Below are 22,132 nucleotides of genomic sequence, written 5' to 3'. Positions count from 1 at the left end.
AAAAAAGAGATTTATGGTTTGGCATGAATAAAATTGGATTGAAACTCTTTAGATGATGTATTTCCTCTGAAGACCTCTTTCATGGTGGAGCTACAAGCGTTACTATTATTTTAAGCTTATGTGCATGCAAGCAAGTCTTCTCGGCCTCCCTTTAGAGCAAGAATTTCCTGATCCATAAACATGTTTTAGAGGCCAGAAAGGCTAATTGACATAAATGTAAAAGAAATATTAACTCTTTAAAGCCTAAGGGTGACTAGCATCAGATTTCTCCCCACAATATCACCCCTGACTCACATATGATGGCCATGAGAATAAAGGAGATGATCACCAACAAAAGAAACTCTTGATTGGTAAACAAATTCTCCTTGTCTGCACCCTTGGAAATGTATAAAAAGCAGTACGAAGAATATGCATACTGATTTTAGGATGTAAATGGTTAAGTCCACCATCTATGAAAGAGGTCTATCATGTTCTCTCTTCATAGCAGTTAATAAACCAATATCAGATATTGAGTTGGATTCAAAGGTTCTAACAAATTACACAAAGGAATCAAATATATGAAAATGCTACTCTAATTTCTGACAGTCTTAATATCAATTGAAGAAATGATTAAATTTCCAAAATGTTAGTTTCAATGTACATTTATTTAATAATTTCTTGATGTGACTTTTATTTTTTTGATAAGACAGCAGGCAAATCTGCAAACAATACACGGATGCACATATTCACATTTCCAAAGCAGCAAATTTAGCTCTCTTTTGATTCAAACCAACATATTTTTCATCCTTACTTTAAGCACATTAGGAAATATTTAACAACAATAAAGTGTTGAGTATTTAAGACTTTTTAAATTGCTGTTTTTCTTCTCATTTAGGAACTAAACCATAAAATGCATTGTTGTTAACCTATCCCAGATATAAATCTAAACATTAATCTTTGTTAGGCAAGCACTACCTTGCAGTCAAACTTCCTTTACCATTCCAACTTTTTCATCCTCACAGTGTGAGAACAATTTATGATAACCATGCTGATATATATATAAACCAAGAATATGACTGTATGTTTTTTAAAGTTAAGATATTTTTCTTGGGCCTCACAGTAAAATAGCCATTAGTAATGCTATATATTTGTACCTTTTGCCATCAACTGAAAAGCTTTGAATTAATGGTAGGTGGGATTGGTCACCTCTTAAACATAGAGGAATCAGTCTTGTGTGTTCAGCAGATTGACAACAAATAAATTGCATATCCATCTGGTTGTGTATGATATAATATTATACGATTTAAGGATTTTACCAGTCAATTAATACTGAAATTATTTTAAGCAAAGCTGACAAAATGGATTCCTCATGTGAAAAAGATATCCTAACAGGGAGCCAGACTCATCACTTACAATGTAATCACTTCAGCTAGCTTTCTGAACACATAAACAGTTTCTATTTTGTGAAGAAGTTTACATATGCCATATATGTTAATGATATGTTAATGATATGTTATGCCAATTCCCTCTCATGCTACAAAACTAAGTAAGAGCCATTTTAGATGAAAAAGTTGGATTTCATAATTTTGCATCTGAAAAGATTAAGTTATATAAATAAAAGCAGTTTCCTCAGGGCTCAATTAAGAAAAGAATTCCAAAAAAAACTGAAACAGAATCTTTAAAGCTAGTTACAGTAAGTTAAGATAATTCTACGATCACATTTCTATAAAACTGTTACACAGAATTTTGTACACAGTGGAACAAACATTCTAATGTGCCACAAGATGTAAAAATTTAGAAGTATCACATTTCAAAAAATGTAAAGTGCCTCTGAAATTGACTTCTTACATGGAGTACATGCAAAAAGAACATCACATTGAGAAGCTATCCATGTTCAACACAAAAACAACATATAATTTTTCCCTTGTTGTTTTGTATGTTAAGCATTTACCTTTCCTCTCAAAGCTCCTTTCAAAGCCACCTTAACACATTACTAGTACTTATACAACTGATTCATTATTGTTTGAGGTAGATTCTTTTAAAGCACTAACTCTGTTCCAGGCAGACTGTTCAGTTAGGAAACCAAAGTGTGATAGTTAACTCTTTAACTCCCAAGATCTGATTGTTAATTCTCCCCTCTAGCTGCTACACATTTCCTTGTAAATTAGTAATGAGAACTTGGTGCTAGATCAAGATAGCAGCTTCTTCCTGATAGGTTTGAATATTCTCATTACCTGTTTGCTGAATAATGTATGGATATCACTGAGAGAAGTTTCATGTTAATCACTGTACTGGGAGTTAAAGAGTTAACAGCACAAGAGCAGAAAAGGAGTGTAAACAAAAACAAAACAAGGGTTGAGTAGCATAGTGAATGACCCAACCCTTCCTCGGTATTGCTCTGTCCCTACTATCATGCCATTTATATTTTGGCCCAGTTTTCCTACCTGAATGCCTACAACAGCCTATTGATGAACAGTAAACAAAGCTTACAGCATTACTTTCTTTCTCATTTTATCAGTTACATATTAAGTTTGGCTAATAAAGTACACAAAGGAAATCTTCTAAGCATCAGTCTTCAAAGTATTTTTTTTTAACCCAGACTGGGAGAGTTCAATCACTACAACTGAGAATTCTTGTCACAAGTTAACAGCATGTACATCTCAACTACTTCCTGCAATTTCCTGGTCTTGTTTGCCTCCTCCTTCGTTGCTGCCATTTTCCTAAAAAAAAAAAAGAGAGAGAGAGCTTGAATTTAACCTACTGATGTTCTATAGTAGAATTCTATATGTGGGTCAAAAGGGTACTTCTTCTGTAAAGAAGTTTATTTAGTACTGGGGTACTCTTCAGATTAATATCTTAAAAATTTATTAAAATGACCATTTGTTAAAGCATGACTTAAGTATTGTACCTGTCCGCTAAAAATTGCTTTTTTCCTTTCCTCCTCTTCTTGTTTTTCTACAGTTAAAAAAAGAATTATTTTTGAGAAATTGAAAGAGTCGTGTTTAATCCTCCAGAAAACAGATAATCCTGAATCATACAATATGTACCTTTGAACATATCATCTTAAATTACCAGAGAAGAGGAACATGTAATATACTTTACTCAAAGAACAAATTCACCCTGAACATATATGTAAGTATAGTACTTCAAAGAATAATAAATTCACTTACTTCTAAACCTAGCTCTTTCATTTTTATCAAAATACCATAGTGTGATAGCGTATCTTGTAAGGAGAAGAAAATAAAAAATCATTATTTACAAAACAAATTCAAGATCAGCAAAAAATGCACATAAGGTACTTCTGACCCCTTAATGAAACACACAGGCCAAAAAAAAGGAAATAGTAGTATGTATTCTCTGGTGTTTTAACCCTTTAACTCCCATGAGTGACCAAAACAGAATTTCTCCTTAGATATCATTACAATATCAAGCAGACAAGTGATGAGAATAAAGAAAAATATCAGTTAGAGGATTATTGGTTGATCCAATACCAAATTCTCCAAACTAACATCACAAGAACTGTATGGCAGACAGTAAGGAGAATTATTAATGAGATCTTGGGAGTTAAAGGGTTGATTAAAATCAAAACACTTTGCCCTTTCCTAAATCAAATTTAAATGATACATGGGCCTTGTCACTGTCCCTGACAAGGTTACACGACTAATTAGACTAAAAAGAAGAATAGGTATTACGAAATGGCAATAAATTAGAATGAGGAGGAAAATACTGTGAGGATGATTACAAGCAAAAGAAGAGGTAGTGTCAGTGCTCTAGTAAAAGTGATAAGGTGGAATGAGGAAGACGATTATAATAATAGTAATGATAATAATAAGGACCATCATGACAAAAATTGTAATTAAACATCAAGAAAAGTATAATCATAACCAAAAGGGTGGTACCAAGGATTGTGACAATAACCTCAACTGTGTTTGGGTTTTTTTTTTTTGACTTCGGCTGATGACACTGACAACAAATTTGTTTGGAATCCTTGATACAACAAAAACAATTGCGTATATATTATATGTGCCAAAAGGGAAGAGTTGTAAACTAACCTCACGTCATGAGAGGGTGCCACTTCATGTGGATTTCTGCGATCTGACCAAAACAGGAGTAACCTGTCTAGTCTGGGTAAAATTTTCACTGGCTCTTCACTGCCTCCTGGATAAAGATTTAGCATACCTCCTTTCTGTAAAACAAAATGGTCATTTTCTGTCATCGATAGTGTAAACAACTGTATCTTAAGGGAGAAACTAGCCAAGACATCCATCTAAAATATGTACAAAACTAATTTAATTTGCCAAAAAAAGAGAGGGAATTCATTAAAATACCACCAATCAGAGAATTTTTTCCTTGTTGAGCAGTTTTCTTTGACTAGATTTGGATTGCCTCAGCCATTTTTCATTTAGAAATGGAGAATATTCTGGTGGTAATATACACAGTTCTCCCAAAACTACATTTCCGAAATGTAGTTTTTTTTTATCCTTGTCTGAGTTTTCTGTAAGGCTTACATAAAATCCAGACAAGATAGGGTGAACTGATATTTATAGAAAAGCTACTAACCTCCTCTGTCCATCCTGGGTTTAAATAGTACAGTGTTGTTATACAGCGTCCATCTTTATTGGGGTTGTCTACATGTCTTTTGTAACATGTACCCTGACCAGGATAGCATGCCACCATTGCCTGCTTGGAGCAAGGAAGAAAAGAAATTCTGGTCAACACAATAATAATAAGGAAAAGCTTTAGCACCTGTAGTAACTAAATTTTCTTCTTTGTGTAAATATTACTTTCCTATTAATTCTGAAATGAAAATACCATATTACCACGGACATGATCAATAGTATGTATAACTGCTGACTATTCCTTGGTCAACAGCATACGATTTTTCAATCCTACCACCTAAATTTCCCTTAAAGTTCAGACTTCAGTAGATTACTATAACCTTCTAAATATGAAACCAAGAAAGGTATAGGCAACCTTTTCGCCTGACAAAGACTAGCCGTATAAATGTTGGGATCAACATGATTAAGGATTAAATGCTCATTTTTCTACAAAATATCATGTTAAAACAGCAGCATTTGTCACTTGAGGATTTCTTGAGAAATTCATTTTTAGTTACCTTACACCTAAGGAAAAGCTAGAGGATCTAACATAGTGCACTACATTTTGGATTTAACCAAAATACAGAAGTCTTTACAAAAAGTACATGAATGGTAAGTTGATGAGACTACACATTCAAGATAGATTTATCAGCTTAAACCAAACATCATTTGTAACAAATATGTCAAAACAAACAGGATTTGTTTGATACCCTTCTTCTTTTCCAACTGGATCAAGCACTAGATCCACTTAGTGTTTTATTAAACAAGCTGCATGCATATTTACTTATAAACTGTAGTTCTGAATGTTCAATTAATTTAGGATAAATTAAGTAAAGCAACCCATTCCCAAATTTTGTGAATGTGACATTTTTTTTAAATGGTGTTCCCAAATTTAGAGAATGACCTCTAAAGCGACTTCTGCGTCAAAGTGTTGGCACATTGTTTCCTTCCTCTCACGTGTTTAATCACGTTTCTTCAATCTGTTTGGCTTTTCTTTTCCAAGTGCTTTATGGGGTGTCGGGGTCAAAGTCAAGTGACGTCAGGAAAAAGAGAACAATGAAAGTTCACAACTTTTGGGTTGAAACTGATTAATTCAAAGATTCTAATTTCCTGTAGATATCCCATTCAATGAATTTATCTCATAACCTTAACGCATCATTGAATCCAAAGAGCTTTCTAGAACACAATCCACATTCATACACAAAAGAAATCCTGAAAATCGAAATATCGGTTGTGAACCAAACCACATGTGAATCTTAAATCGTGTATGACAAAATCTTTTGAAATTTTTGTGCGATGTCTTCAAGTCAGAGGTGCAATGTAAATGCTACAAAGGTCAGGGAACTACGACTGAATATCTACAAGCACTGGTGTTTGCTACTTTGAGTGGAAAAAAAAAAAAAGAAAGAAGAAAAAAACCAAGTCAGATCTCAATTGAAATGGCTTTATGTGTAGTTGAGGAAGCTTTTCAACTGGTACATGCACATGATACGTGTGAAACAGTTGTGATTAACCCAAAACACACTTCAGTATTTCTTTGTCCATGCTTGAGCAACTACATTCTAGAATTGTGGAATGAAATATTCAACATGTGTATTCATCCATGCAATTTCAAAATTATTACATTGTGATTAAAACTCAAGGTTCTGATGAAACCCCTTATTCTTATGAAGAGATCGCGTTCAAAACATCACTTGTTAAAACCTAACTTAAGCCGTTTATCCACAATTGGTTGATAGTCAACAAAGTGTTTCACTTGCCCAATGACCCAGCAAAAAAAAAAAATGTTTCCTTTGAAACTAATATCTTTCTAGAATTAACTGGATTATACTCCATGTGAATGGTCTGAAAGATGATGCATTAGAACTTGAGTCAACAAGATTACTCCCCTATTCAGTAAGAAAACTTGATTTTGGACTAAATTTTTCAGAAGTGTTCAACTATAATTTTCTTTTTCTAAATAAAATTCTAGTGTTGGATAGTGTAATGCCTAACCATCCTGACAGCTTTCTGAGTGATAGAAACAAGATCTCACTGTTGAGCTGTCTACAGGCATACATGTAAATTGTTGTATCTTGGGTACAAATCGACAAGGTATGCTCAAACTCATTAATCATCCTGGAGGTAGCACTTGTCCAGAGCATGTTACAATCCAGCTATTACATAAGTATGCAAAATAATTCATCAGTACACTTTTACATGTGACAATTCACGTTTCAAAACAAAAACAAACACAAAAACCTCTCATTCATGACCACAAAACAGCAATCCTTGGGAAACGTTTTGGCCTAGACTGCATGATTCTGGAGATTATTTACGCGGTTATCCCTACACTTCTAATTGGTGGGAAGAGCATGCATTACTTCACACCCAAGTTGGAGTTCATAATTGGTACCTAGTACCATAAATTGTACATAACATATTCCAGTGTTAGAGATGGGAAAAATTAAAATTTTTAACCACCATGAAATTTCAATGGATACATTACATTCAAATGCATGTTAAACTAACTAGAGAACACTTAAGTCTCTTAATCTGAAAATTTCCCATTGCAATCTGTGGCAGTCTACCACAACAATAGGTTGTAAGTTTGTGATAGAAATGAAAATACCCTTAGGAAAAAAATTATACTAAAATATCTATAGTTCCAGTTAAGATCCATGTATCATGAAGGAAAACAAAATGTTTTAATCTGAAAAATTTTCTACAGTTAAAATTTTCAAAATACTTGTTCAGCCAGTTTGTTGTCTCTGTAATTAAAATCTCGACACCCTTGACCTTGGCAAAAGAATTTCAAATGTATATTGCTTATGATACTGTAAAGAGATTATATGTCGTTGGGCCTACGAGACCCTTGGCCAGAGATTTCAAGAACCACACTTTTCGAGAAAATTCATTTTTTTCAAATGTTGTCTCCAGTTGTTCAATTTGGTCACGTGTAACAATGAATAAGTACGTGATCGAACGCACGTAGAGCGCCAGAAGCTAAATATGAAGACGGCCATTGCTTCCTTCTGAAGAAAATTCAAATTAGGTGCATGACATTAAACGAATGCCTTTGACTCGGCAAAAAATATAAAAATTCACCCTTTTAGATCTCAATCGGCGCGAAAATCTCGAACAAAGTCGAGAACAGCAGTGTATCTAATGGATTAAAAGCACAAATCCTTCATTAACTACAGCGTAAGGCGGAAAAACGCCTGGGAGATTAACATGGTATCTGACTGTTCGTGTAATGGGCAATCGAATCCATAAAAAGTTTAACATGTGTACAACGTCGCTGTAATGAAATGCGTTCGAACAAAGTGCTGTATACAGAGATATCATTCTTACCTTTGTCCTGTGTTCTATGTCGTATTCTTCAATAAGTCCATTGCAGAATCTTATCAAAGTATTCACTGTTGTCATATGATGCGAAATGGCTTGACAATTTTCCTCTTTACCATCTATCCAAGCTATCTTATCGTCCCGTATTTTCTTGTTTAACATACTACCATTCCCATTTGAAGATACTAATTCTCCGTCTGTAAACTTCTCTCTCTGATGTAAGTTCTTTACTTCGCTGAGGATTTTTAGTGCAATGTCTTCACCATGAAAATCGTCTAGATAGCAGTAACCTTGTTTTCTCAACGTATCCACGACAAACTCCGCTCGCTCGAAAAACCTGTTTGGAAGTAAGTCCATCGGGGTGTACCCATTTAACCTATTTTCCCTAAACTGTTGTTCCTTTTCCACTGAAGGCAACCCCATACATTTTTTCTTGTGTAATTTAAAGTCGCTCTTTCGATGTTCCGCGCCACAATACTGAGCAGTTTTACAATATGGGCATCTCGTCACTGCTTTCTCGTTGCACAGATCGCACAACATGTTTCTGTTACTTGATTTAACGCAGGACATACGGAGAAACGAGCCTGACAAAGTGAAACAAAACAAATTTAGATTCGATCGGAGAATCAACTCAATGGTGTCACTCTACGGCTGCATGTCACACACTAGGTCACGTGTAAACACAGACAGCCATAACACGTGATCATAACAGAGCGTTGGTTCAAAAAACGTGAGTTTTCGTTGTATGTTTCTCGAACAAGCCCTAATTTGGAGATAAATCCATTTAGGAAAGCTTTTCTTTAAAGTAAGATAGCCTCTTCAAGCTCAAAGGATGGAGAGAATCCGTTCTTTTGCTAAGAAATGGGAGAGTTGTGCAAGCGCCCTTGGCCTGTACGTGTCTGATAACGATTTCCCTAAATTCGAACGCAATGCAAATACGTCACGATGTAAACAATACATAGAAAGTCACGCGAGGTTAAAAGCCATGAATACGCAATAAAATTTGTGTAATTTTCCATAATAAAGAAGAGATACTGACCATCATTGATAGTGACTGGATGTTTGGGCAGTGAATGCTCGTTAAAATACTATACGAAATTTTCGGGTTCACCGAGAGTAGATGGACATTAGTCTTCTGATTTTATTGCCCGCCCACGCAAAGACATTGGCGCTAATTTGAATCAAAGATCAGCAATCACAACAGGAAGTTTGATTGTTATGATAAATTTTTGTAACCTTTTGCCTCAATGGCGTGATGTATTTTTTTTTCAGTTTTTATTTTCTTTTGATGGCGAAAGACGAGTGCTGGGCAAAGAACTACAGTAGTTTCTTTTCACGTAGTACATCCCACCGCTGATCTCTCCTGTCAAGGGCACTTTGACCCTGCTCTAAAATTACATTAACTTGTTCTAAAAATAGTTCTAATTAATATTTTCCTCAGTGTGACCGCTACGGATTTGACATGTCAAAGAGAAATCTGATTGAAGGGGGGGGGGGGGGGAAATGTGGTGCGGCGTCGGTGGGAGAGTATAACAGGGTAATTAAGTATTATCAAGTGGGTTGATAACGTAAATTGGCCACCGTAAAGAGTTTCAAACCTAACGTTTCGAGCGTTTGCCCTTCGTCAGAGAGGTGGCCAATTTATATTATCAACTCAGTTGATAATGTTAAATTACCCTGTTAGCCTGAAATCTGATTGGTTCCGATAAGCGCCTGTTACATCCCGTCCCGTCCCGGTGCTGTCCAGGCTACCCTAACGGGATGGGCGATTTAACTGCTGCTCTTGCAAGACTTCAGACATTTCAAAAGACTGAAAAATTCACGAGATATATACTAAGTTACTAACTCATCAGTCAATAAGAAAGTTTTTTCAAAAGCCGACCACAAGAGGCAATTCGGAATACATGAGATCTCTAAGTAGAAACGACAGGTTAATATAATGAAGAAAAGTCTACACAATGTCGGTGCAGGCTGCTGCGTTCTCTCCTTGTTTTTCATCGTTTTCCCTTACCGAAGTGTAGAATGAAAATGTCGTGAACAAAAATCGTGTTTTTGCCATAAAGCGGCCACCAAGTAACTCCCACTAAACAAAATACGTAATAAAAGGGAACGGCAATCTATTCTTGTTCTGTGTTTGAGGACGAGTCGGAGGAGGTTTTATGGTCTCCCGCTTCCAAGCAAGTAACGATGGAAGTTTTTTCTTTTTAATCGACTTCATTGTGCAGAGAGCCTTGCACAAAATACCAGGCCTCTTCCTTGGAGTAAAAAGATTTTCCATATTAACTCGCGGGGTAAGGAAAGTCGATATAATATCGCTTCATGTCTTTTCTCTCCATATATCGCGCTGCGTGAAAATGTTGCCTAAAGCCGACACCGAAGCAATAAACCAATGAAACTCATTCACTGAACCAACCTCACAACTTAACCGAGATATATTCACGATGAACGCAGTGTTCACTATTGTTGATTTTATGGTCTCTTAGATCCATTCGTTCGCTACGTGTTTGTGTTGGGAGAGGCGCGCGTTCCGTTCAAATGCAGTTATCACTGAAAGATAATCCAAATACAATGTTGGTCGACTCGAGCTCTAGAAATATTTCTAAAGCTTCTCTAGAGGCGGGATCAGTTTGGAGTCATGATTTTGCGTTACAATAGCTTCGATAAGTCATTTAACAAGCAGAGTCCGCCTATGAATCATCAACACGATCTGGGCCGAGAAAGATGGAGGCTTGCCATCAAGGAACTTTATGAGTTTAAGGGCAAAAAGAAAACGAATTGGTCAGATGAGACCCGATTTCAAGAAATCCTTTAAAAGCTCTCCTCGAAACGGAAAGTCAGACACTTTTCTCGTTTTCTATGGCTTTTAGGGGGCTATCTCCGTGCGTCGTTGCAAGCTAAATGCGACAATCAGGTCATGACACATATGCCACGGTAAATTTAATGCGCCGAGAAAAGGCTGTGTCTCATACTAATAGGATGCCCATGTTGCACAACCCTTTACTGTAATCGCCAAATTTCTTAATAACTAGCTAAAACACAAAGGACAGTTGGTAAATTCAGCGAAAATCAGTACGACTCGTCCAAATTATCGTTATTAAGCAATCTAAACTGAAACACTGATCCATAGAGAAGTGAAATGATTCATTATTTCACTTCAAAAGCTCACATTTACCAGAAATAACTCGCAACATTTTGCAGACTTGTATTTTCGAATCAACCCATGTAATGGGAGAAACTGAATGTGACTATCGCAATTTTAGCAGGGACTTTCCCAAAACTTCGCAAACAATACACTCAGACTACAATTCAATGGATCAATCCCTGCAATATTCTCGTAATGAGAACTTCACGATCGAAGTATTGACAAAATTGAGGAACGAGTCTCTTTCCAGCTTGCATCAAAAACTTCAAGAATCAATTCATCTTTTGCATGCCGTCTTATTTCTACGTGTTGTTTTACAATCGTGCAGATGATCATAGTCGATACAAAATGAACAACGAGATGGACGTATTAGAACGCGACTTCTTGCTGAGAGAGACGAAAGTAAACGAAGTCCATGTTTACGAAAGAGTTAAACTTTGATACAGGACTTGGACTGAACTTTGATAACATGGAAAGTTCTATATGAAACTCGTTAGAATTTACGATATACAAGTGACTCTTTGTGTACTACTATAGCTGGGTCTAAACTTTTCTCGTTTGTCAAAGTCGATCAGTTTGTTTCAAACTCGCGAGATAATTTCAACGATCACCGGTGAAAGAGGAGTATTTATAGCTAATTTTTTTATTTAGTCCGTTCGTATGAATACAGCCAAATGATCTCGAACACTGATTTATATCTGATCAATACTGGAAATATATAAACTTCTTTCATACCGAATTTCCCTCAGTTTCCTCTTGAAATGACTACAAAAGGCGAGAGGTAATTTGTCTCGTTCTGACAAGAACACAAATACCAAAATATAATTATTAGAGAGTGTATTTAACGTACCGTAAAATATCCTGGCTGGAAGATGTGTAAATGTAGAACAATTTTTCCAATTTAATTCTTGTCTCTCGCATAACGGATTACGTCTCAAAATCACACCTCCTCTACAAGAACCCATTTCACTTAATCTTTAAACCTATTCCTCTGTAGTCGAAGCTTGGTATACACGTCGATGTCTGCATAGCTTTTAAATGAACTGGATGCAATTTGAGTTTATATACACTTGAGGAAACGTTCATGTCGTCACGATTACAAGGAGAGGAAATATACTTGACTAACAATTAGTTCCGTTCAGTGATGTGACTACGTGCACGCGTGCGGCAGGAAGGAAAGTTACCAATAAGTTTTCCGCAGAGAGCGCAAATTTTCCATACTTTTCATTTTTAGAGGCCTGTTTTTCTTTGCGAAGAAGTGACATTCGACACGTTTCTCGTAAAAAAGTATATTGTGACGTTGTATTTATAATTTGTTTTCAGGAAAACTTGTTTGATACTCTATCCTGCTTCCCACACGTTTGGAAGATTTCCATTTCACCTTGGCTTGATGTTGTAGCCATTATTACTTAATTTTTATAAAAATTATGTGTAATCTTAATTTCTTAATATCCACAGTAAAATAAAACGATTAACTACCCCAGGTACGTGACGAAACAAGAAAAAAATCTCAAGGTATCTTAGACGATTTCGTTAGCAACGACATGCATATGTTGATGAGTGAGGAATGTTAAATTTGTTTTCGTTCGGATTTTAAGATGTGAGGAATATAGTGAAATTTTCCTGTCCAAAGTTAACTTGATTTAAATTCCAAGGTTAGAAACTTGAGAAATACGAAGAAAGCCGAGGTTCATGCTGCTCTGTAACTCTTCTCAGATAGTCTGAGGGTGATAGTCTCGTAAGTGAGTTTAAACCACTCTTGCTCAAAGTATTCTGAACATCATGGACTAATGACAATCGGAAGGACCCCTTGAAAACAAACGGCCCGTGCCAGAGAACATGTACACTTCACCAATTCAATTTAGGATTCACAAACAATTGACGGTTTTTAAGTGACTTTACACTCCAGAAAATTGTCACAAAAGTAATTCAACGTTTGGTGATGTTTGCGGACGTCGCAAAAAATACAAGCCATGGATTTCGGTGAATTTACAGTAACAAGGTCATCACTCTTATCTAAGTCTTTAAGCACCCATATAAGATTCTTCTGAGAACGGTAAATAAATAAACAGCCCACTCAGAGAAAATGCAGAAAGTACAATTGTTTTACAGTTTGGGTGACAAAACCCCTCTCAAGCTTCATAGAAAGGTTTAACGCCATATTTCATATTTGCGATGTTAAAGCCCTGAACTTTCGTACAAAATACAAAATCGTGTACATTAAGTAAGTATTAGCGTGTATCGGTAAAAGAGACAACTTGGTTTCAAACACGGGCAAGATTTTCCAAGTTTCTGTTGCGTGCACGATCATCAACAACAAACAAAACTTAGTAATCCTCACCTTTTAAATGTCTTTCCTGGCCTCATAAGTTGTTACGTTCCCACAGTTCTATACACTTTGCCCATTGGCAGATTTGAAGAAGACATGGCCACTAAAGTAGCCAAATCTTACAAACCTTTCCTGCGTTTTTTTCTTCTCACGATAACCTTAGCAAACAACAACCGTCTCGACGCCATTTTGCCATTGAAGTGTTTAGTCCTCACCGTGAGAAGCAATTTAAATCAAAAGGGGCTTGGAAAGGAGTCAGAGAGATGAACGACGACTACCTCATAACGAGGCCAAAGGCGCACGTGCATCTCGTCGCGTGCGTCGAGTCATGAGAGGTCACGAACTACGTAAGCAAGTCGTTTTGTTTTTGTTTATTTTTTTTTGATGAATTTTTTCTTACTTTCGTCGTTGAGGGAAATAAATTACGCGATCAGCCACTAACTTCTCCGAATAATTCAAAAGAAAAGAATCCTAGGCTCGAGAAAATAAAGGCGTTGGTCACACCTGAGGAAGGGGTCCTCGTGCTGTTTCTAATGATTACATGAGAATTCACCAAACCAGAATTAGTAAAAAGTATTTGAAAATATGGAAAATGTTTGCTGATCTCCTTAATATGCTATAATTGGTTATCCTTGACACATTTTCACTTGACTAAAATTTTGCCTGGAAGGATTTGCTCGACTACAAGGTTAGCACTTTCGATTCCTAAGAGCAGATGCAACAAAAAAAAAAGCCACATTTTCTGATTTTGCGATTTCGGAGCAAAGCATCGGATAAATTGTTAATTGGGAAGCTCACGCACGCGCAAATCAGAAAATGAATACCTACATTCTGGGCCAGCATATTAAACAAGTTTTTAACACAACACAAAAACCACGCCCTTAACGATTTTCCCCATAGCTCGGATGTCAAATTCAAACGATTCCTTGAAGGAGTAAAAAAGATACTTTCAAGAGGGAACATTAATGGCAATAATTTTAACAATTTTACTCAACAGATCTAAACATCAAATCTCTTCAATGGCTACCACACTTTTCACATAACTTTTGCAAGAGAATTTGGTGATAAATCAATCATTACTCCCTTTATTTAGTTTATATTATTTTTGTATTTTTCTCATCGCCCCCCGCTTTAAAAAGAAATGAAATAATTTTGTTCCCTTTCAACATAGGTTGGTGAATTGAGTTTTTTTCAGTTCTTTGTAAACGCGAAAATCATTAGAGGTGGAGATATAAATAACTTGGTTATAGCGTCTCACTTTTTTATACGACTTGATACAACCTCCACTTTTCTTAAGTTTTACTATCAATTTTTCTTTTCAATTTTTTCATCTTTGTAGGAACCTTTGCTTTATATCAGGATTTGTAATAACAGAAGCTTGTTTTAAAACTGAAGACGAGTAGACCTGGGTAATCTAGGAAGATTGATGAGAATAGATCGAAAAATTGCCGAGTTAAGAGGCTCTATGGGTTTTTGTTCAATGTTGGCGCGCGTGTTGTAATGTTTCTCTTGGAAATGTTTTGTTTTTTCTTTTCAAGGTAACTAAAAGCCATCAAAAAGCGATGAACGAGGTTCGGACTATCGTTTTCTGTAGTAAATATCATCAATATGAATTTCGTTACTAAGTTAAGGCTCCAAGAAGGAAGGCGCTCGCCAGTGATAATTTGGCTCTGCCTTTGTTTTTCTTCAATTTGCTTCGGTGAAATCTCTCAAAATTTTAACAATAAGTGAAATTTGCTTTGCCGATCATTGAAAAGCAGAAAAAATAGGGGTTACAGACGTAGTTCGCTCGTTATTTGCAGTTTTGTGTTTTCTTCCTCTATCTCAAATTTGGTCTTATGAATTTATAGTTAAAGCAGGCACTAGGAAGCGCACAAATATGTTCAACGATTCAGCAAATCTTACGAAATTCCACCGAAGGAAACGCGATAAATCTTGCTCGAAAGATACTTACTTCCTTTGTCGCAAAACATTACGCAATGGAATAGCACTTTGCCAAGATCTGTATCTGAGCATGATTAAACTTTCGAATCTGTCGCCTTTTGGTAATCTTTCCCACAGTGTTTTCTTTTCGGTTGACTTCTTTTTCAGGCGAAGAAGGTCTATGAATATTAGGAGTGCAGTTGCTGGCAACCCTAGATTCCATGACATAAAAACTTTAAAGTGTTCAACTGTTCTTGACACACCTTTTCAGATAGCAATTGTGCGATTATATCTCGCCGCCATGATTGTTTTGCACGTTGACACTTACAAAGCTCGCGCTATGTTCTCACACAGATATATAGCGGTCAAGAAATCCTGTGGAGCCTCCTTAAACTGAGAAGCGAGCTGGAAAATCATTAAATACCTCGCTGCACTCGTTACTTCTGAAATAAGAAAGGATCAATTATTTGCCGCGGATATCTTCCGCTTTCCTGACGAGAAAGAGCGAATGTTCTCAAAGTGACGAAATAGAAACTACACTCTGTTCTCCTCCCATCATATTTCCTGCTTCCAGTTTTTCGACCCACATTTTGAACACTGAAAAACAGAAAAAGCTAAAAGAAACTGAATACTATGCTTTAAAATTGTTTTCACGACTCATTTTTTCGTGATAGTACCTCATGGCTGGTACATAAACAACTTTACTATGTGGTTCTGGTTAAAGTATGCTTGCTCGATCCGATTTAGCTCATTAAAACTACAAAGAGCTTCTAGTTTCATTTTGCAATAATGCCGAGTAAAGCTGCATTTCGTTAAAAATATGATATTCTAACGTACCAGAGGAAGTCCTTGCTTGAGGGAAAAGTTGGGCGAAGCGATTTTTCCGCGACAGAACTCCTTGTCGAATCAGAGAATTCAAACTTGGTTTGAAAATGTATTGACTTGTGCTTGGATGTCTACTAACGCTTGGCGTTTTTGTGTTGTTCCTCTGTAACAGTAACTTGGCATACATCATGATTTCCCCCTTTACGCAAAATGAGTTGTACCAATTGAGGTTAAAAAGCTCTGAGGCTAATGTCCATAAATTCACAGCTTAAGATCTCAAAGAAAACACCGCGGCGTAGTCGCGCACAGACTGGGAACCAAAATACGCCCTTAAGACGTGTGAATTCACACGGTGTGGAAAGAAGAACGGAAGCTGACAGATGTGAAATTATGAATTTTCCGGTCCAAATTCTTTAAGAAACTTAAAATTAGGGCTTTTAAAAGTTACTGTAAATCAATCTAGACAGAATTATAACATTATTTGCCAAATTCACATGGAAAATTTGTTTGATTGAGCCTTTGAGATCGCGTGCTTCTGCCGCACTTATTTAAATGCAGGCAAGAGAGATGATATATGCGATCGACTCCTTAACCTTTCTCCTTTGTTTTTTAAGAGTTTAAAGGACTTCGCAAATTATCCGATGAAAGAAAATGCAAAATTTAGTTTTAAAAGCAGGATAAACAGTTTTAATGACTTAAAAATATGTCCAAAACTTCCAGGCTTATCTGATCCTTTCAGAGAGGGAGCTAAGATTTGAGGAGTTTAATATGAGAGCATAAAAACTCACATATGAGTAGCATAAAAACTCACTCAGGAAGGAATATTCTTTCTGGTTGAAATATCAATTTATTAGTTTTTATGGGCGAAAAAAAAAACTTTAAATTCAAGGCAAAGCGAAAAATGCGATAAAAACCTTTCATGCAGTGCGTGGGCTGCCAAGTATAATTGCAGGCTAAGTTACCTTATTAATCTTCCTTCATGAGAAAACGTGCAGTGACTCACGTAAATCAAGCTCCTCCGATTATCAAGCGTCACACATCTTGCACTTCATCATACTAATAATAACTTGTCTTAGAAATAATTGTTCATTTGATATGATGCCGGGCGCGGAAAATGAAAACCAGTTAGCTTTTATCTTTCGCTCCCATTGAATGACCTCGAACGTCTACTTGAATTCTAAAGACTGTTGTCGTTTGCGTCAAAAGATAACAATGGTTATATCTCTTTGTTATAAGGCAATTATGCCGGGTCAGTTGGCGTATTGCATTTGACCTTCATTCGTTCCTGGTCCGTCGAGTTTCACTGAACCTTATCCTCATTGTAGTTTCAGGACTTCAGCAAAATATGCCGCCATGTTCTGCAATTAAAACTCCTGAAAATTTGCTTTCAATCAACAAACCCTTCTTAAAATTAAGTTCGAATTGATATGAGCGCTAACACAACACAATTATCCCCATATTCATTTTATTTTCTCGACTTTCTTCACAAAACTGTCTCTTTTTCTCTTAGTTTGACACCGAAATAGTGCAGAATTACTTGGTAAGTAAAGATAACTAAAGCAATAGAGATGTCTGCGCTAACTAGAATGGTATGAAAACTTGAGGAAACAGACGGATAATGCAGAGAAGCGAAGAGAGTGGGACCGAGACTCATAGGAGACATGAGAAAGAGCACGGTAACTATTCCCCACTGTGGGGACAACCGCCTACTCTAGGGGAGGGTGTGAGGCACGTCTATCCAAATTTCCCTTTCAAACGTTCTTCAGCTTCGTAAAAAATTTAGACTCTTGTGTGTTTTGGTGATCAAAAGCTTTTAAAGACACAATTTACATGAGGACATTTGCTGTACCAGACTTTGTAGCTGAATTCTATAGCGCGACATGAAACAAAACCCGTAGTAATAAGGAAAATCAATCACTTTAAAGATTTTTTTTTTTAACACAGCTGGAGGAGCGCTTAGTCGCGCGTAGATCAGATATTCTGACGAATGAAAAATGAAATATCACAACAGCATGATCTGAGATAAACAAAAAATTATGGCTTCGGTTTTTAAGTGAGGATATTGAGCGGAAGAGGCTTGGCCAGAGAAAGCCCGTTCGCCCGATGTATGCATCTGAGCACGTTTACCAAGTTTTTCTTTGTTATATGGGCTAAGAGCCGTGGCGGGGTCAGTTCTGAAGAAAGTTATTTTAGAACTTCCTGAAGTATATAATAGCGGTAAGCTGTAACCAGTAGATAAAACAAACAAACAAAAAAAGAACAGACGTGACATTGAATATATTAAAAATTGTCACAGGCATTTTCGCGACGTTGTGAATTATTATATCCAAACAGCGGCCTTCGAGATTTTTATGATCCCGTGTAGTGATTTAAAATTGGAATAAAAGCAGATCCGTTAATCCATGAGTGTTTGGTTCTAATGAGCAGAAAATAAACTTAAAAGCTGATATATTTAGACGACTAGTCGGTAGTAACTGTTTCCTATCTTTTTTCTAAAAAAATACCTTTTTAGCAAATTCAATATCTGTTTTCTAATTATTTTTGATAAGCGCATGTGTCCGTTTTTTCTGTTGAAAACTCGAGCTGGACTGTATGCAACACAAGGAAAGCGGAATATTGAAACATAGCCCTGGCGTGAAGTGTTCACGTCTTTTACGAAATGATTTCCCTTAAAAATGCCTTTATTTTGTTATAAAGCAGCTTTTCTGAACTCTACGGTTGGAAGACAACGAGACTCAGGAAATTAACACAAAAACCTTAAGTCACAATTAAAATATTTTTTGATCCCAATATGGGCCGGGTGCTAGTTTGATTGATGTGTGCCATTTTGGGAACCGGCCGGTCGAGGAAATTGAAACATCTTCGCTTGGCTGAATCGCTCTATTACAGTTACGTAACCTCATGGATCGAACTATAAAGAGACAAATTTATCAAAATAAGAAAAAATTATGGTTGGGATACGATGCAATCTCCTTTAATTCAACAAGCGCTTCTTGTGACCAAAATTTCTTGCGAGCGAACCGAATATATTTTAGAGACAAAACACAAGCTGTATTTGGAATATTTTTGAAAAAAATCTTACGTATTACAATTTTAGCCCAAGTAAAGCATTGAGACGACCCCTTAATCTAGAGTAATACTCAAAACAAGGAGAATTTAGTTATTAACATACCATGAGACATCCTTGCTTGAAGAAGGAGTCGTGTACGTTGGTTTGCCCGGCATAGGATTTCCTGAGTCAACGTAGCCGGCCTTAAAACCAAACTTCTTCGTCTGGAATCGCTTATAACTATATGTTTCCTCATATTATTTCTCTGTGCAAATGGCTTGGAATACATGACGGCTTTCCAAAATATATTTTTTTCTGAGAGCTCAGAAGGTTATCGCTAGCATTTGTCTTTGGCAACTTGCTCTGCGACTAATTTTTAATTTTAAATTTCGAACGCATGCTGGGATAGAAAGACTGGGAACTAGTCTACAGGTGGGCGGTTTTGTTCGTGCGTAGTTTCACGATTTACATGACGTATTGTTGAAAAAATAAATCACTCCTAAAACCATTTTCTTCCGTCGAATTTAAAATAGATATAAAAGAGGAAAAACTTTAACCGTGGAATTTTCCCGTGGAATGATTCAAGGCAATGTCATGGAACAACTTTGAATACAATTTCAGCATGTTGTTCAAGTTTTGGTTAGATATCAAGTTGTCATTTTTATGTCATTAAGTTTAAACAATAGAGAGCGTGACAGGGTTGTATTGGGAAATATTTCGGCGAATGATGTTGGTTTAAAATGTGGTACTTTCTTATTTTTATTATTGTAGCAGATATGTAAGAAAACAATTCCACCCAATCTTGAAATAAAAGTATTACAAGGTTTAAAACGATTCCTTTCAGAGGTTCCACTTCAATTGCCAGGGCGCGCGGTTGGGAAGTATAGGTTAGATGAATTAAACGAAAAAAACATTATAGATAACAAGGGATTATAAATCTAGCACTTCGCACAATTTTTTAAAAAGAATTTAGCTAAGCAATGAAAAGATGACTTGCAATGTGGAAGCAGTAAAGGAAATACAAACTCGTTATCAAGTGATATATACATATAAAGTTGGCACGAGCTTATGACATATTTCGATTTTCGATGCAAAACAACTGTGCATGCTTCCGAGCACGCTTGTTCAACTTTGAACTGCTCAGGTCGTTGTATTGCGCGGCATCGATCGATTTCGTCAAAACAACTTAACTGGAAGGTTGTTTTCAAATTATATCGCAGATTAAAAGGTACTTCTCACTTTCATGGCTTTTAAACGTGACATGAATCTGCACGGTTAGTAACAATTAACAATCCATCTCATAATACAAGTCAGACGAATGCTGAACTTGGCTTAGATAGAAAGTGAAAGATGATATTTCAGAGCCTTTTTCAAAGAAAAATGTCCTCCAGAGACAGTGGTTTGGTTTGAAATTGTATCCTGATACGTTTTATAGGACAAGCAGTGGAAAAACATAGGTACGTGTACGAAGTTTTATTGGTAGATATAAATTGAGCCATAAACAATATTAATGCCGGAAAAGCTATTCTTAACTCAGCTTAAGCAGGGGGAAGGGGAGGCAGAGGGGGATTGAACTCTTGACTGAAATGAAAGAGGAAGGTCTTTAAGACATGAAGAGCGAACCCTATGGCTGTACCTCGTTCTTTAAATGCGTTTGAAAATTTTTGATAACTATTGTGACAGTATGTCTACCCTTTATAGTAAATATTTGTATTCAGCCTTTGACGATGTAAAACCACAATAGCATTCGTATTTGGATGGTGTAGCAATCACTCCTGTCATTCCCCACCCCCCTCTCCTCCTCGGTCATTTAGAATGAATGATTTTACAAGGGAAGTTAACATGTCGTGAATTATCTTCGCTTCGCGTTGAAAGAGGACTGATTGAAAATATTATGACCACTGCGCAGGTTTCTGAGTTCAAACAGAAGTTACTTTTGTATAAATTTGCGACGAAATTTGCGACTTGGCTTGGCACAGATCTTTCAAAGGAACAAGCCATCACAAATTGTCATTTACGTGAAAATGACAACATTTTCATTAGAAGAAGCAAACTAACCAATGGGTGAAAGTTCTGTAAATTGGTTGAGAAATTCGAGTTAAACACTTACCGTAGTGATTCGGCTAAATCTCGATTAAAGAACCTCAAGCGTCCAACTTCCAGACCAAACCAAGTAAACACACCGTTGTTGACATGCGCTGAAGTGAATATGCATAGTCATAATTTTCATCATAGCGGCAAACAAGTCATCAACAGGATTTTATTCAACGGTCTAAGGATGGGAATGGCAAAATAACAAATGAGAAATCTCACTATTTTTCGATAAACGTGATTTTTTCCATCTTCTTAGACTTCAAAGGGAACACAAGAAATCATGACTCGGTTAAGTAAAAAAACATTCCAGAAGTAACAATCCAGGAAACGTGAAACCGCCAAAACATTGTCTCTAATTTCTTTTAAGGATATTATTTTATTATTCTGGTTCACCTTTGACTTTCACCCTTTTCTTCGTTCAACTCTTACCCACAACGGAATTACTTAAGCACAGAACTACTCAGAATGCGGGGCCAAAGGTGTGTCTCAAGGAATTGTTTCGTTATTTAGAGGTTTTCCGCAGCTAATACTGCTGGAATGTCGTGCAGGGACTCACGTAAAAGAAGCTTATAAACTGACTGGCAAGTGACCCTCGATTGTTTTAAGTTGAAGCTGATAATGGCTGTGTCCAAAAGTGGTCGCGCAGATGTTTTCAATAATCCAATATCTGACATAGAATTCAACGTCACGATACATTATCAATTTTAGTCAAAAATCAACGGCATAATATTCACCAATTAATAATTTACCTAAGTGGAGGTGAATAGTTATTTCAGTTTATACCTCATAGAAACCAAAAAATAATTTATTTCTGTCAATAGACAGAAAAATTGTCGCAAATTTAACTCTTGAAGAGCGATTTTGTC

The 22,132-nt window shown here is 36.4% G+C and overlaps 1 protein-coding gene across 7 annotated transcripts; it reads right to left on the bottom strand.

Annotated features, from left to right (window-relative positions):
- Window positions 1-625: 625 nt before the first annotated feature.
- Window positions 626-21,332, bottom strand: LOC131795065 (prolyl hydroxylase EGLN3). Of its 7 annotated transcripts, none has more exons than XM_059112662.2 (7): window positions 21,283-21,332; window positions 7,911-8,488; window positions 4,540-4,662; window positions 4,032-4,165; window positions 3,150-3,202; window positions 2,888-2,934; window positions 626-2,699 (listed from the first exon to the last, which is right to left on the bottom strand). In XM_059112662.2, the coding sequence occupies exons 2-7, from the start codon at window positions 8,472-8,474 to the stop codon at window positions 2,640-2,642; spliced, it is 981 nt and encodes a 326-aa protein (XP_058968645.1). In that variant the 5' UTR covers window positions 8,475-8,488; window positions 21,283-21,332; the 3' UTR covers window positions 626-2,639. The 7 variants fall into 7 exon arrangements, with proteins under 7 accessions (XP_058968645.1, XP_058968621.2, XP_058968614.1 ...); XM_059112638.2 differs by lacking the exon at window positions 21,283-21,332 and adding an exon at window positions 19,296-19,534; XM_059112631.2 differs by lacking the exon at window positions 21,283-21,332 and adding an exon at window positions 16,136-16,335.
- Between the last annotated feature and the right edge of the window lie 800 nt (window positions 21,333-22,132).

The sequence above is a fragment of the Pocillopora verrucosa genome, chromosome 13 (assembly GCF_036669915.1).
Source record: "Pocillopora verrucosa isolate sample1 chromosome 13, ASM3666991v2, whole genome shotgun sequence".
In the NCBI taxonomy this organism is placed as follows: Eukaryota; Metazoa; Cnidaria; class Anthozoa; order Scleractinia; family Pocilloporidae; genus Pocillopora; species Pocillopora verrucosa.
The sequence above is the reverse complement of the archived record's forward strand: the minus strand, read 5'-3'. Positions and strand labels throughout refer to the sequence as shown.